We start from the raw sequence: 17,359 nt of genomic DNA, 5'->3' as shown, positions 1-17,359 counted from the left end.
AGCCCAAAAAACTGCTCTATTGCCTATTTTCCAGTGTAGAGTTTATTTACTTCAGTTCCATATGCTTTGTTTTAAGTGTTTGACAGCGTGTGCAACTGTATCCAAATACAATGGGAATGCATCATATGGAACACAAACTCCTCTCTCTCTCGCTCCTCTGGATCTGTCAGTAATCCGGTGCCGCTGCACTTGAATCTCTATTTTTCTCCGAGCTGTATCTTTTGCTGTCTTTGTTCTCCAATTCCTCTTTCTCTGTCTCTTCACATCTCAATTTATGTGTTTCTCAGTCTTTGCCATAACCTCATATGTGCTAGGATCTATTAACCTCTCTTTTCCCCCTCCTCACTCTCTCACATATACACTTCTCTGTCAGTTTTCTTTCCTTCCCCTCCCCTCCCTTCCTCCATCGAGATCATCTGTAAAATAAAAGGTGAATATAGCCTTTAGCTAGGTACTAGCACTTCAAAGCCCTCTCATTTTCCCTCTCTCTTTTCATCATTGGAAGGTTGAGCACTGTTATAAACCCACATAACCTTTTCACCACATGGCCCTTGTCTCTGTCTGATCTCTTATCGATGCCAATTTTATCTCAAGTGTGAAGGAGCTACTGTACATTCAGTTTGAGTATACAGTACATGGCTATGACTTAAACCTTCTGTTCCAAGTATGTCTAAGGCTTCCTAATTACATCTACTTCTCCAGAAACACAAAAATGCAATGTGTGTGAGCATATAACAGGGAAGCCTGAGGATTTGAGTACCAGCTGCATATGCATATTTGTGTATATGAGTAACTCCCTTTGGAACTGTTGGTGCTCCTTGTATTTCAGCCTGGCCTCTCAGCAGTTTTGAGGAATACTCTCAAAAAATAGACATGAATTGTTAAAATATGTCATGTCAATGAGCGTGAATTTCTAAGTAATGAATTATAATAGGGAGCATATTTCGCGTCAGGAATAGTATTTTTGTCGAGGGATGTGTCACCATGACAACCAGGAAAACAACGTTTTAAAAGACATGGCAAGCTGTATTTTAACCTAAAGCGTAAGCCACAAATTTGTAATGCATTACGTTAACCAAATGATATTTGCAATTAATAACATATTTTAAAAAAAATATGTGAAAAAGCTGTGAGGTGTATGACTCAAAACTTGAGTCTCCAGGATGAAAGTCAAGACAGCCTACTCCACCACCATCACTCACAACTACCAGATGTGGACTTTTTCTTGCATCTTAATCAGCACATGTAAGAGCTGAGTGATGAAAAATTCTGTTCAGGGACATAAAATAATGTTGGGAAATTCATGCCAAAGACTCGAGGAATAAAAAAGAAAGTAAATTAGAACTTTAAAGCTTGTGACTGCATCACAAACTGATGTTAGACTGAGTTGTGTAGTTGTAGGTAGGATAATCAGTGTTATTAATTTCTTTATGTTTTGCAAGTTATGTCTAATCAGTGTATTTTTTTTTTTTTTGTTCTTATAGGCTGATTGCACTACTGGGGGAAAATATAAATCCATGTAGAAAAAAAACTGATCAAGTTTATTTTTTCATGATGAATTTTGAAACTTGCCAATGTAAAAAGGCAAATGATACATTTCACTGGCAGTAGTGCTATCCATTAGGGGTGTAACGGTACACATATTTGGTGAATCAGTCCAGCTTTACATTTTTATCAGCTGCTCTTTGGTGTTTCCCATATGTTTTATTATCATTATTGAAATTTGTATGCATAACACAATTTCCTCATTTAAAAACTGAAACACTTCTGCAAATTGAGGTACACAGGTTTTAGTGACCTTGGCGTTGTTGACCATACGTTTGATTTATTGTTTTTTTATCTTCTAATTTACTTTGTCTTTGATAACTTCAAACTTGTACGTTCTCATTTTTCCAACAACAAGTTTAAATTAGTTATATAAACTGTCATTGCCGTAGGCAGAGACTGCACAGCCAGACAGAGAAACATAGGTGCTACGTGGGCTATGCATCACATGGTGCAAAGCACTCCAGTGAATAATCCAATAAGCAAGGATGATATAAGATCCTTCTGGGAACTCATTTCACCTTTTGGGTTGAAAAATGGTATAGCTGCTATTTTGTCTAAGTTTGAAATGTCATTGCAATATTAGAGAGCCAGAAAAGAGAATAGTTGATGCTGTACTGACTACTGCTGCTTGGAAAAGACAGTAAGGAGGTGGAAGAACACAAGACACTTGCTGGCATGTTGCACTGGATGGGTGCCTGGAAGAAAGGGGCTACAGATCCCTACACAGCCTTGTTGCCAGTACCAGGATTTTTAGGCATGATACAAGCAGCTATGGTCAGCTAGTATACAGTTACTCTGTCAGTGCGCATTTGTGTGTGAGTGTATGTCACCCCAACTGACTCACTGTATGCTTATGGATGCTGGAGAGATCCATCCTTTCTTTCTCTATTTGTTGTGTTTAACACCTATAGAAATAAATATCACTGCATCATTGTTCGATGGGATCATCAGCATTAGCAGTGGTTACTTAGACACCTACAGATATCTCTATACTCTGATCCCTTCATCACAGTCCACCCACCCTTTACCTCTCTTTCTTTTCACTTTAGCAAACTAAGTAGCTACTGAAGATATGCAAAGATGTAGCTAATTTTGAGCACATTTAAATAAGGCAGCTATCTACCTTCAGTTCCATTAATTTTCTATTATTTTAAGCAATTAGCAATTGGCTTAATTATAAATATATTAATCAAAAAATAAGGTATTGTCTCTGGGTTTAAAGGATCTTGATATCTTTTTCTTAATTACTTCTTTATGAAACTGAAGTGCTCAATTAATGAATTTTGGATAATCAATCAAACCTTCCCTTCACATTTTTATCAACTGCTCTCCGTTGTTTCCTATAATATTTCCATCTGTGGGTATGCAATCCCTTTCTTTCTTACTGAAGTAACTCTGATAGAGTCTTGTATCATTATGGAGTTCTCCATATTTCACTTCCCTCCTTCCTTTCATCACCTTCACCATCTCCCTTTACTGCCCTATGATTTGCATTTGTCTCCGTCTTACTCAACAAGCCTTTATACCTACTTTATTTCCCTGAGCTTTTTACTGCAATGCATGCTTTGAAAACATCTCAATCCAGCTTTTCATTTGTCCTCCCATTTATTTTTTAATTCTCCTTTTCTACTCGTTTGCTAATGTTGCTCTCACGATTCATCAATTTATTTACTGTCTTCCAAATCTATGTACACAGCTGCAGATAATTAAGTTTTTTCATGCTGGCTCAGGCACAGGGAAAGGCACCAATAGCATTGGGAAATCCCTTACTGGTAAATGGTGTAAACACTGCTAAATATTTTGTTTGATATACAGTATGTCACTAATGTGTTAGATAAACACCATCAGATCAGCCTGTTTGCGCAATCCGTGTGTAAAATACCAAAGAGACACATATTCACCCACTCAGAAATCAGAAAATCTTGTTTCCTATAAATAATACAGTTCTGGATTGGGTCAATCTGTTACAGGTAAATGAACATACCCAAGCTCCCCACCTCATGCCAGTTATTGCCAAATGATGACAAAGTGAACTGATTGAAATGCAGTTCCTATAGCTATTTTGTCAAAATCTGATCAGACTTTCTTTCTTTCCAGTGAAACGTTTCACTTTCTGAGAGTAATTATTGTGTACAAGCGTATTACACATTTAAAAATAATAGTAAGAATGAAAAAAAAAACTTTCCCCCTACATGTTCACATGATAGATCCACTAGATTAAGGAAGTGTTGGGGAAAAAAGAAAACGACACACATCTGTCCTAGCGAAGTAATAGCAGTAAAAGCCCAAAGGCTGTAAACAGAAGAGCTGTGGATTTTCCCAGGGGACACGTTCATCTCCTTGACTTTGCAATAGATTGAGCCGGGGCACAAAGATATATATGGCGTCAGGTTTGTCTGAATGGATTGAGGGTGGATGAGTGAATAGCCAAAGGAAAGAAGAGATGAGAAAAAGGATAAACTGTCAACCCATGGGCCACTATACCCACACCACATATGTCCATAGTTTATTTTGATTCTGTACTCTCCTGTGAGCACACACACACACACACACACACACACACACACACACACACACACACACACAATAAAAATTAATTCACTGGCAGGCACTGAGAAGCATCAAATAGCGAGCAAGTATCACATTTTGCACTGTGCCTTTTTTGTGTAGATATTGTCTAAAAGAAATCACTCTTGACTGTGTGTTGACATAAGACAAATGGATTTTTGAGGATTACTATTTGCTGAAAACTGAAAGTTATGCTAATTCAATGGAAATCACATAGGTGGTAGATCCTGAAAGAAGAGTGATGAATTTTAACAGGGCATGAAGTAGCCACTAGAGAAGAAGGGCATGGGGTGCATTTTAATTGGATTTAAACAACAATTGAGTTGCTGGATTGATGAGTGGATGAATGGAGAAAAGGAACAAAAAAACTTCCCACAATTATCTCCTGTACATGTTTCAGATAATGGATAACAAAGTAAGGGAATTAGTTTTTAGACCAGATGAGAGGAAAAAGAAAATAGAGCATGGCTGTGGTAAAGAGGCACTTATCTGGCATCCTCATAAAAACTAGGAACTAAAATCTGGGTTCATTATACAGTTCACTTCAAGTTGAATTTGTGAGAGGCAGGAGAAGAGTAGAGGAGTTGCAAAAGAGAGCAAGGTGGAAGGATGAGTGGAGTGAAATTAAGGGTTATTTTGCAAAAATAAGAGAAGAGGGAACGTAGGAAAAGTGGCATGTTAGGAATTTCATTGCAAATAAAAAAAGAAGAAAAAACTGTGAGACAGATACTGAAATAAAAGGGGACGGCTTATTCATCTGGTGAGTGTGATAACAGTGAATGCAGCCACTGGATGAATATAGTGGTAAAGGGTACTGAGGGAGAAATGGGGAGAGAAATGAGGAGAGGAGCGCAGATAGAGTTACAGACAAGACAAAAAGAGCCTGGATGAAAGAGAGGATGTATACATCTCCAGGGCACAAAGACTAGAGCTGAATAGATGATGTTAAATGTGACAAGATGAAGGGACCAAAGGGGGGTCCATTAAATGTTAATGGGAACAGGGTAGACGGTTGAGAGGCTACCCGGGGCAAGAATAAGAACAGATTGTGTTTGTGAGAAATCATTGGTCTGGTATTTTCAGCAACAGGAAGTGCCAGAAGTCTAAAGAACCTACAGTGATAAATTTCTAAAGAAACAAAGTCGAAAAGGGCATGTTATCTTTTACTCATTCTACCCCCCTGAGCACATTAATTCAAGTGCAAATTCCCTGAAGGAGCGTATATCAGCAAACTACGAGTCCACACATCCACGCAGGCGCTCACAGAGGCATTTACAGTATAGAGCAGAGCATATTTTCAGCCTGCCAGCACTGTGAGTAAGCATCTCTCCCTGCCACTCAGTGCTTAGTCGTGTATGGCACTGTGCATGGCAGCAGTTTGGAACTGTGGACCTTCAAACAATACATGTAACAATATACGGACACAAGTAGGTCATTCAAACACACACACTCACACACTAAACACAGAGATACACTTCTGGCTAGGACAGTGCTTTGCGAGCTTGCAGGACTTCCTATTTTTCTATGAATTTCTGATCAAACCAGCCACTTTCTTTTGATTACACACTCATCTTACAGCCAGGGGATACATGGTTTTTCATTCAACCACTCATCTGCTGAAAACAAACTAAGTCCTCCCTGTTGCTGGAAGTATAATCATAACCTAATGAATAAATAATACAATATCTGTTTGCCAGGTGTTTTTGTTTTTGCTGCTGAATAGAGACGCTTGGGAGATTTGTGAGGAGACTCCCCCTTACACAATGGCAGTCTTTTTTAATATCTTTGTTGCATTGTAGATCATAGATTAAGAGGACTGTTATATTAGAGATAATATGCTAATGTCAACTACACTCTCCCCTTATTTAACATAAAATAGTTCCACAATGATGCAGCGGCTGTGCTTTAGGGAGAGAGAGACTCTAAATTTCTTGTGTTTATTGGTTCTCTTCAGGTATTGATTTCCTTGCTTCCTATCCATCTGTCTTTTCGCTGTTGTTTCCATCCTTCAGACACCGGGCCACAGAATCTGGAGGACAGTGTGTCAGTGTGATAAAGTCTGTATGGTGTGTGTCAGTGTGTGGTGGAAGGAGAGCTGCTTTGAGAGACACAGCTAGAAGAATCGGTCACACCTGGACGCAGGTGAAGTGCTTGCAGTTCATTTATTCTGACAGACCAACAAGCAGGAGACAGTGCTCAATAACATGCTCTGCTGCAAACAACTCATGTAAAATGCACGCTGACATGCAAACATAAAAACGTCTGCATATAAACATTAAGTGGATGGGACAGAGTGTATACTTGATTTATGTAGTGTGTGTTTTTGCAATGGTACTGAAAAGCAGACGAGGCTAATAAAACCCCCATGGCCAAGCACCTGAAGTTGTAGATAGACGCCTGTGTTTAGGAATGACTGATATTTACATCTCTCACATGAACACCTCTCCATAGCTGTTTGTCAGGTCTTAGCTGCTTTAGGGAGACTGAGTCCGGCATCATTTATCATGCATCACCATACTGCCCACACAGGGGTGGTTTGGTGGTGGTTGTAGTTCATGATGATAAGTCAAGAATTCCAAATAGCAATACTTTCTATTGTTTGCCTACGCCATGGCTCACAATATGAAGTGCCTTGAAGTAACTATTGTTTTAATTTGGCAGTCTAGAAATAGAATTTAATCGGATTGGATTGAACCGAATTGAACTGAAATACAGACCTATCATTTACTCTTAAAACATTGTTCATTCCTACAGCTTAACATCGTACCAGTAGCTGTAGCTCCTTCTCATGTTCACTCATTAAACTGTTGCCTACATCAGAGTGATGTAAACTTGGGTTGGGTTAATGCAACGAGCCCTTTAAGTTATTAGCAAAAAGTATTAATGAGGCTAATGTTTAGAAGCCCCCCACAGACTTAAGAATGTGTGATGTAGAGGGGATGAGGGCACTAATTCTCCAAAGTGCCCTAATAACTAATGGAATAGCAAAGCTTTCCATTAGCCAAAGCCTTGATCATGCTAGGCTAATGCGCTGTTTCTAGACTGGAACAATGCAGCTAGTTAAAAAAAAGTTAGTTAGCATGCCAGCTATAATACACATGTACAGACTGAGTAATTTCTCTAGATGCATAAATTATGTCCTCAGCTCAAAAATCAATCTCAGTGCCAGTTTTATTTAAATAGCACAATCCATTTCACGTGAGCTATGAAAAATAAAAACATTAAATCTATGGCAAAAATAAGAGAAAACAAAAAACAAGACAAAAACTAAAAAATAGAAATTAACATGCACACAAACTCACACAGTTATGAACTGTAAGCTACTGAGAATAAAAAGGTTTCAAGTCTGTTTTTGAATGTAGACACAATTGCAATTGACCTCAGGTCAGCGGGCAGCTTGTTCCAAAGAAGAAGACCACAGTAAGTGAAAGCACCTTCAGCACACTTAGATCTAATTCTGGGAACTGTCTTACGATCCTCAGCCGATGACCTGAGGAGTCTAGTTGGGTTACAGATACTGAGCAAGTCAGAGATGTACTGAGGGTCCAAACCATTGAGTGCTTTATGAACTCAAAGAAAGATTAGGGGATTCTGTAATGAACTGGGAGCCAGTGACGTGACTTCATCACTCGGGTTACCTGTTCAACTATTCAAAGACATGTAGGCTCACTTGCACAGGTCTAACAACCCTGTGATAGGCCCAGGTGCAGATATTTTTCAGGCCCTTACTGCCACATCATATTGAGCAAACACACATCCAGTGTTGGGGAGTAACGGAGTACATGTACAGCCGTTACGTATTTAAAATACAAAATATGAGTAACTGTATTCCGTTACAGTTACCGTTTAAAAAGGTGGTATTTAGAATACAGTTACTTTGTTGAAATAAATGGATTACACGGCGGTACTTTCCTGTTTCATATTGTGGCGGGTCAGGCCTGTTTGGGTTTTGTTTGACAGCTATGTTCAGTTGAACTTCCAGGTGGCAGCGTTACGGTTGCCATGGTTACAGGGTGACGCTCTCGCTCTGTGTGTGTTTCCTGGGTGAGAGAGGCCTTTTTGTTGTTGTCGTGCTAAGCTAATAGGCAGAATGCTACCGGTATAACTCTAAAGAATGTAGCATCATAGGCAGTGTAGTCCGTGCTGCAGGGAGAATGGACTGTCATACACGTTATGTGTCTGTGAGCGAGGGAGGGAGAAAAAGGAAAAGTAGAGCTGTCATCGAGCAAAAACGGGAGCTGGAAGCATGTAAATATAATAATAACCACTGCAGCCAAGAAGAGTGCCCGACGAGCCCAGTTGTAAGTAAGCTATTAAGACTCGACTGTACACCGTGTTCGTGTTTTCCTCCAAAAACAATAAGTTCCGTTGGAGCAGCCTTTCAACGCCTCTCTCTGTATCTCGCTAGCAAGGTTGACCCAGACAACAAAGTGCAGCTAGTTTGCCGCTACGAGCCCGACACAACCCAACGTATTAGCCAGAGGTCCCTACTATGGTTCGGAGCCGCGGACCTTCAGTAACAGTAATAAATCACATTCATGTAGTTGTAAACAGCATGATAATATATTAAGTAATCCAAAGTATTCAGAATACATTACTCTCATTGAGTAACATAACGGAATACGTTACAGAATACATTTTGAGGCATGTATTCTGTATTCTGTAATGGAATACATTTTAAAAGTAACCTTCCCAACACTGCACACATTATATACTCTTTCCTCCTCTTTCACACAGACACACAAACACAGGCTGCATTAACTAGCATGTGAGCTGCATATTCCTAGATTTTATACTGTGCATTTAGACATTTGAACATTTTATTTACACTGCCTTTGACATCGTATTTTATTCTATTCTATTGTTTTTTTCTTAATTTTTGCTGCTCTTAATTTCGTACTGTCCACTTTCTGCCTTGACCAAGCAAATCTTATCTCTCTCATCTCTTAAAAAACATTGGCCTTTGGTTCACAAGATAGAGCAATGACTTAAAGTACAACTATAGTACAACTCCCATAATATGTCAACAAACTTTAATAAAATGCAGCAAGTATAACCATGCCGTGTAATGTGGAGGGCTCTGTTTGATAGACATGCTGACTGGGGCTATGGTGCACTGCACAGGCTGCACCAGCTGACTTGCTCACTAGACATGACTGGACTTACCTGTGCTCAAACATTAGGTTCCTGGTAGATCAATTCTGGGCTCAATGATTTTTAAGAATAGAGGCTGTGACTAAGCAGCATGGTGAGAGTTTGTGAAGTTTAATCATATATTGTTAGAGTTTAATTAATTCCTCAAAAGTGGACTTGAACAATGGGCAGTGAGACTGAAACTGTATTAGCTTCTACACATTAATCATCTACATCAATGCAGAATGAAATGGTTTTTTGGAAAAAACCCTTCAGCTATTGCTAAAAAGGAAAATTGCTTCCAACAATGTTTTTGCCAGTTAATTACAAAAAGGGTTTGCGTTCATATATTTAAAGTTATTGCTCATAAAATTAGATCAGTGTCCTGGAACTGCTTGAGTGACAATTTCAGCCAGTCAGTCAACTTCAAGTCAAACTGTTTTTGAGCAGACCATCCCTCATACGTATTTAATCTTCTGTGTTAACTTTTTTGTTTACAATTTCAGACAAATAAAGGGTGACATGAATTTGGTTTTAGGGTGACTGTAACATCTCGTAAATAAATAAGGCCAGTGATGCTTGAACTAACGTGAATTAATTAAACTTGATTTAATTAAACAAACTGAATTAAACTACAAAAAGAAATTAATCAGACAGCACGCTATGCATCAGTAAAACACGCATGCACACAAATCTACAGGCACACATACTAATTTCTCCTGATTTGAGACTTCATCCTCACCTCTTTGAACACTTTGAAATCCAACTCATTAGGTTGTTTTTGTGCAACCAGCTGACACGGTATTCATTGTCATATTGTATAGGTCACATGCTACGCACACACACACACTTGCACACATGCAGTGCTTTATTCTGCCCTCTCAGCACGATGATTCTGTCTCCTCGAGCTTCTCTTTTTCTGAAACTTTTTTTTCTTTTCACTTTCTTTCTTCGGCTTTATTTTTGCAGTGTCAACAGATTACTCCCTGTGGCATTACACAGCCTGACTGTGTGTGTTTTAGATTGTGCTAACTTGCTTTTATACATTGCCATTTCACAGTTTGTGTGTCTGCATCTCTGTTTGTGTTGCTATACTGTCTTTAAACATTCTTTCACCACTCTTTGTTTTTCTCAGTGAATCTGTGACAGGATTTTAGTCAGCTAGGAGTAAAATAAACACTGCTAACATTAAAGGATGCAGTGAGGAGCAGAAGAGGAGGATGAAATGAGGATCGGGATAGATAAGGGGTGGAAAAGGGAGAGGGAAAGCTGGGGACTTTCAGATAGGCAAACAAAAAACCAAAGCAATAAAGAGGTGAAGAGTCAAAAGAGTGAAGAAGCAAGGATAGGTGAATGTTTATGTTGCCATGAGGGTAAACAAGAGATGATGGAGAAAGCGGCTGGTGAGTGAAGATGTTGCGAAAGATTGGAAGGTGAAAATCGAAAGATTCTGAATGAGGAATGTTAGATGTGGCACGGGAAAGCAGATGATTCCAAACTGAGGACACTGTATAGTATTCTGCAGTGCTGTAAGGCACTTAAAATAAAAATCACTGCAAGACTGTGACTCTGAAATGATTGGGGCTGAAAGGTAAGCACTCAGAGGGGCTGTTTTGAACAAGAAGGGAGATAACAGAGGAGTGGGTGAGAGGGTAGGAGGTAGAGGCATATTTGATAGAACTAGAGGCCTAACAGGAAGGAATAAGAAGTGAAGTAAGCACACACAGAGTGTCTCATTGCTGAGGAGAATTTAGGAAGTGGAGCACAAAAAGTCTCTGGCAAAAGTCACATATTTTGAATAGATATATTTATGAGTCCTTATGTTTTCTAATAGCGTTTTACATCACGGGAACACTGTTACTACTCTGCTACCATATATCTGTTTAATTATACTTCCTTCTTTCTCTTTCTAGACAACACAACCTATGACTGTAATAGCTTGGTATTCATAATAAATGTCCAGTGCATTTGGAAACAATCTCCAAAATGTTTTTCCGGGCCCTTTAATTAACTCTGCAATGTGGTGACCTTGCCTTGGTGCACTCTTACTCTCTTACAAAGACTCTTAGGATCAACAGTATGACATATACTTTCACTGCTGATTTTTCTTAGAATAAAACAAGTAGTACAACATTTTTTCTATGCTTTGAAATGTAATATATGCCTTCTTTTTTTCCTCTTTGTCTGCTCCCTCCTTCCGCTAGCCTGTGAGCTGATGAACCGTGGAATCCTGGCTCTGGTCAGTTCAATTGGCTGCATGTCGGCAGGCAGCCTTCAAACTCTAGCTGATGCCATGCACATCCCCCACCTCTTTATCCAGCGCTCCCCAGCGGGAACACCCCGTTCAGCCTGCCCACCGACCAGTCGAGTCCCTGGAACAGATGACTACACCCTAATGGTTCGCCCACCTGTCTATCTCAATGAGGTCATCATGCAAGTGGTATCTGAGTATAGCTGGCAGAAGTTTGTTCTCTTCTATGATTCTGATTTCGGTAAGGAAATATCTATCTATCTATCTATCTATCTATCTGTCTGTCTGTCTGTCTGTCTGTCTGTCCGTTACATACAAACGCAACATTTTAGTAGGTTATGAAGACGATTTGCTTTAACTGCCGTCTCCAACAGTACATTACAGAGAAAGATAATGGACATACTTCCTTTTTGTTTTTTTCTTACCTTCTCTTCGCCCAAACACACATGGATAGACAGGCGTATGCATGTGTATACGTGTGCCAGGGCACACTGAAAGAGGCAACCTGTGTCTTCATGCAAGTGACACATCTGTTTGTGTGGATGCGTTACTTTTCTTTATCTCGCGACCATGCTTTCCGGTCCATTAATTCTATCATTAGACCAGAAACATCCTGTGTCCCCTTTATAAAGAGCCAAAAAGATTTGTCAACCTTGGTCAGTTTTCTTCTAATATTTCTTTTGCTGTTGGTGTGTGTGCAGATATATATGTTGTTGGGGTTTTTTGTTTTGCTTTTTTGTATTATCTGTGCATGATGTTTGTTGGGGCTGCGTAAGTTGTGCGATTAGTGACCCCACCCTTTGCAATTCCTTGTCTACAACAAACCTATTATCTCTTTACTCAGTTGATCCTCTCCTTGTATTTGAGGTTACAAACTTGATCAAACTCCCATATAGCATATACCCTTTCAGTATATGTCTACACAGGGTCAAGAGCATGTTCTGGTCTGATTTATCCTCCTCATCACTAGATTGACTCCCTGTCATTGTAGGGCTTTCCTTCCAGGTCAACCATCTATCTTTACTTTCATTTCAAAAGGTGATGCAGAAGATAAAGGTACTAAGGCAAAGCTTCTAATAGGTTAAAATACTTTGGTATCATGCTTGCTAATGGAAAAACACCAGCAGTGACATCATTCATTGGTGGGTCGACTGAAGTACAGCACTAAGAGCTTTAGCTCATAGAAAGCAATGTATACGCTTTCTGCCCTAGGTGATTCATTGTTGATTTACTTGTCATAGCCATAATGGAGCTCCATTCCCCTCATTGCAGTCAATTTACACAATCAATATGTTGTATGCATTGAACTCCGATGGGATCACTCCTGTGGACATATTTTTAAGTTGAAGGTTGAAGCATTTAGTCAGTGTACTGAGAACAGTAGGTCATAAAATGTATCTTCTAACTAGGCAGCTCTGCCAAGTATTTTATACTGAATGAATACTGAACATTGTTAATGGTGCCCTTTTAGAAATGCTAATGCTAACAGCATGATAAAACAACATTTGAAAACAGAATTTTTTTCCAGTCTGGTAGTTGATAGTCTATATTCCAAAAGCAATTTCAAGTGTGCTAAGAACCACAGTCTTCCTCTATGAGTCTGCTACACTGTTAGCATAATGTTAGCTAATGTTTAATATGGCATTAGTTTGTGGAGAAAGATTAATGTTACGAGGTCTTCAGTGATAAAAACAAAACACACACAAAAAAACCCCAGAGAAATCCTCAACAATCAGATGACCCCCTGCGAAGAAGCACTTCAGACTTGACAATAGAAAGAAAAAAAAAGTCCCGTTTAATAGGAAAGAACCTCTGGTAGAAACGGGTCGGGGTGTCGCATTGAATATATAGATATACAACTAATGTGTGTCTGACAATAACTTTTAAATCCAAAAGTTTTTGTCAGAGTTAACTGGTCGAAACCTTTCATTATACTCAAACCCGGTAGGTTTAGTTTCCTCTCTTGATTATGCAAAGTTAAGCAATCCTGTGGAAGCCTTCCATACACACCACGAGGTCTTTAAAATTGCATGCAGATTATGAAATTATATATTTATTCCTTCAGGAATAAGTTTTTTCTAACCTTGCTTTTATCATGACTTTACGTGGATTTTTTTTACCTTTTCAAGCTAGCACTTGTTAAACCACCGATTTTAAATCTAAAATTACTCCCAACTTACCGTTTACATGTAATATAGTAAAACTATATGTAATATAATGTACAAAAGATACATATACACACACGCATGCAGGCACATGTTGGTACTTCACTTTAATCCCTCCGCCCTCTGTGACCACTGATTCATCAGATGGTTTCTCTATGCTGTTCTCTCAGCCACAGAAGGCCCCTTTAAAGACATCACTGCAGTTCCCTAATGGCCTAACCTCCTGTTTAAGGAGAAAAGGCAGAGGCAAGAGAGAGGGAGAGAGGGAGAAACAGAAAGAGAAACAGAGATGGTCTTTTAAGATGATAGCAATGTTCCCAAAAGGCCTTGCTTCTGTACAAGGAGAGTTCTTTAGAGAACAGACAGTCAAGTGTGTCCTCTCAAATGAAGCTACGGTGAAACTGTCCCAATCCCTATTTTCAGCTCTACTGGTGCGTTCCGGACACTGAGAACACATGTTTTCTCTCTATCATTTTTCCCTCCCTTCTCACGGTTTATCTCTCTTCTCCATTTTCCTTTTCTTCTCTGACCACCTATGTGATTTTTCTTCCAGTTTTTCCTCAGGTGTCTAATATTCTAACTGTAAAATATGATGTATGTTCAAAATTAGAATGACAGTTGTCGTTACCAACTGAGCGACCTTCCTCATAATCCACTCAGAACCATAGGATCATTGGCCTCGTTGGAAAAACACAGGGAGCACCGCTTTGTGGAAAAAACCCTGTTGACATTAAGATGATTTGTTTTGCTTTGCTGTTAGCCAATGACAAGAGGGACCTTAGGCACAATGGAAAAAGGTTATAGCATGGAAAAGCCATTTTAAAACTGTGCTGTGTGGTTAATAGCATTTTATTTTTTGTTATTTGGAAAAATCAATACAGTTGCTGAGTTTCTGTGCGGATAAATGCACTTATTGCTTTTAGAATGTTACTGGAAATCTTGTTAGAGTGGAGGAAAAATTCATGTGATCCCCTGTTGAATTTGTAAGTTCGCTTACTTACAAACTACAAAATATCAACCAAAAATGCATAGAAACACATTACATAAAAGTTGTAATTTGATTTTACATGTGACTGAGTTAAATAAGTATTTGAATCATAAGTAAAACATGATTTAGTACTTGGTAGAGAAACCTTTGTTACCAATTACAGCAGTAAGCTGTTTTTCTGTAGTTGGTCACCAGGTTTGCACACATTTCAAGATATTGTCTCATGGAAACTCTCTAAATCCTTTAGGTTTCTTAGTTGCTGCTTGACAACTCAAACTCTGGCCACTCTTTGACCTTACAGTTTTTCTCAGTTGCTTTGGTGCATTTCTCACAACAGAATTGATCTCTGCACCACTACTAAGGCTCTTCTCAAAACAATTAGTGCAAACTGCAAAACATGGTGGATAACTTGCAAAAGTGAGTCACTTCATCAAAAAGAAAAGTCAGTTGTTCAAAATAAGTAGTCAATGCTTCAAAAGCAAGTCCCTTAATCAAAACAGATAATATATTCATCAAAAGCAAGTACTTATATCAATCAAAGTGTCAGGGCTGTCACAATTACAAGTCATAACACCAGCACCTTTGGTCACAAAATCAAATGGTTTGAACATGTTCTCATTGTGACGGATTTCTTTGTAGGTGCTTCCCAATGACATGTCAAGTCTGGACAGCATGCATGGCATGTTGAAAACCATAAATTGTAAAGGAAAATCAAGACACTTCATAAGCACTCTTGATATTATTCAATTGAAACTGTTCACAGCATTGTGCAACTGGGGAAATACAGTAAATCAAACATTTTACAGCAAACATAATCTCACTTAGACAGTAAACCTTACTGCAGTAGTTATGAAACCAAAAAACAACTGAAAAACAGACACTGCTGCATATCAATCATTGATATCTAGACGCTCCCGTCTGTCTGCCCACATATTTGCATCAACATCACAGCGAATGTCAGCTCTATCGATGCATCGGGGAAAGTATCTTCTGGAGTGTCGAATCCACCCTCTGCAGGACTCTACTGTGATGTCATCACAAGCTGCATCCATAGCTGCTAGCAGGGTCATTTGGGTATGTGGATGCCTGTCATATACCTTCCACCTCCAGGAAGAGAAAAACTCTTCAATTGGATTTAGGAATGGAGTGTAAGGAGGAAGAAACTCCATAAGCATCCTGTCGTGTGCTGCAAACCACTGCCTGACTACAGCAGAGTGATGGAAGCTAACATTATCCCAAACCACTACATACATTGTCCGATTGTCACCAGGATCATCCCTTTCATTTTGTGGGATTAGGTCCCTATAAAGAGCGTCCAGAAAAGCCAACAGGTGTTGTGTACTGTATGCACCAATACGAGGAATATGGGTGTGAACGCAATTTTCTGAGATTGCTGCACACATTGTAATATTTCCTCTTCGTTGGCCTGGGACATCAACGGTGGCTCTTTCTCCAATGTGATTTCGTCCACGCCGTCTGCCTTTTGCGAGATTGAATCCCACTTCGTCAAGATATACAAACGTGTGCAGGGGTTCCCTGGCCTCCAATTCCAGGATACGCTATACAAAGGATGAGAATAAAAAAGTCTGTAATGGTGCATTTGGCACAACAGATTGTACAGTTTGAATTGTAAATAGGATTACAGTAACATGCATAAATGTAAGTGCAGTACATGGCCTAAACTTTTACAGTAAACAGAGGTACATATGCAAACATGTTTTACCTGTACATACTGGGGACGGAGCTCCTTCACTCGATCACTGTTCCGTTCAAATGGTACTTTGTACAATTGCTTCATGGACATTTCATTCCGTCTGAAGACTCTGTCTATGGTGGAAATTGATATTGACTGAATATTTCCGAAGATGGTGTCATCTTCTACGACAGTTCTTTGTATTTCTCTCAGTCTCAAAACGTTGTTTGCAGCCACCATTGCACAAATTCTTTCCTCTTGCTGCGGAGTCAAAAGTGGACCTCTTCCACCTCTTCTAGGTTGTCTGGCAGTCCTTTTTGAGATGCAGATGAAAAACACAAACATAAATAAGCGCAAACATGCTTACAGTAATTGTTACAGGACTATCATTCAAAACTCCTTTCTTTACAGCATTACTGTATTGTACCACAGCACACTATGCCACACCTGGGCCAAGTCTGCGCTTCAGTTACAGTACGTCTATATGTAAAGATCTATAAGGTCATGTCCTAATGCAAGTCTCCTGTATGACTATGAAAGTGCAGAGCAAATTAGTTTGTGCTGAATAACTACATTACAGTATGCTCACCTGTTTTCCCGACGAAATGTCTGAATAATAGAACTTACAGTAGTTCTCCCAACATTTGTCTGCAGCCTTCGAGCAGCCTCGGCCATTGTGAGGCCATGGTTTATCACATGATCCACAAGTGTTGCCCTGATTTCGTCAGGAACGTGTCTATGTGGTTGGCCTCTTCTTACCCGGTTTTGTCCTCGTCCTCCACTGATCCTCACCCCTCTTCCACAAGGCTGACGTTCCATGTTCTGCAGTTTTGTAGATTCAGTATGCACCTCATGCCAATCCTGTCTGTTGGTTTACATTATATATATACTTGTAGAGTAGGGGATACTGTAACGCGATTCACCTGTGACTGGGTAGAAGAGGCTTTTCATTGGTTGCAAGTAAGAGTAACACACACCAATTTTCATTAGTGTGAGATAAGGTTCACCTGAGA

The 17,359-nt window shown here is 39.4% G+C and overlaps 1 protein-coding gene across 3 annotated transcripts in view; it reads left to right on the top strand.

The window, feature by feature from the left end:
* The window catches only part of grid2 (glutamate receptor, ionotropic, delta 2), a 532,677-nt gene that overhangs the window by 287,669 nt on the left and 227,649 nt on the right, over positions 1 to 17,359 (top strand). For all 3 annotated transcript variants that reach the window (XR_014877276.1, XM_085180825.1, XM_085180826.1), the window contains exon 3: positions 11,454 to 11,741. Coding sequence is in view for 2 of the 3 variants with exons in the window: in XM_085180825.1 (XP_085036951.1) it covers positions 11,454 to 11,741 (288 nt within the window). In the remaining variant the exon portion in view is untranslated. The remainder of the gene's footprint in view (positions 1 to 11,453; positions 11,742 to 17,359) is intronic.

This window comes from Neolamprologus multifasciatus, chromosome 12 (assembly GCF_963576455.1).
Source record: "Neolamprologus multifasciatus chromosome 12, fNeoMul1.2, whole genome shotgun sequence".
Classification (NCBI taxonomy): domain Eukaryota; kingdom Metazoa; phylum Chordata; class Actinopteri; order Cichliformes; family Cichlidae; genus Neolamprologus; species Neolamprologus multifasciatus.
Note: the sequence above shows the minus strand (reverse complement) of the source record. Positions and strands in the feature narration are given on the sequence as shown.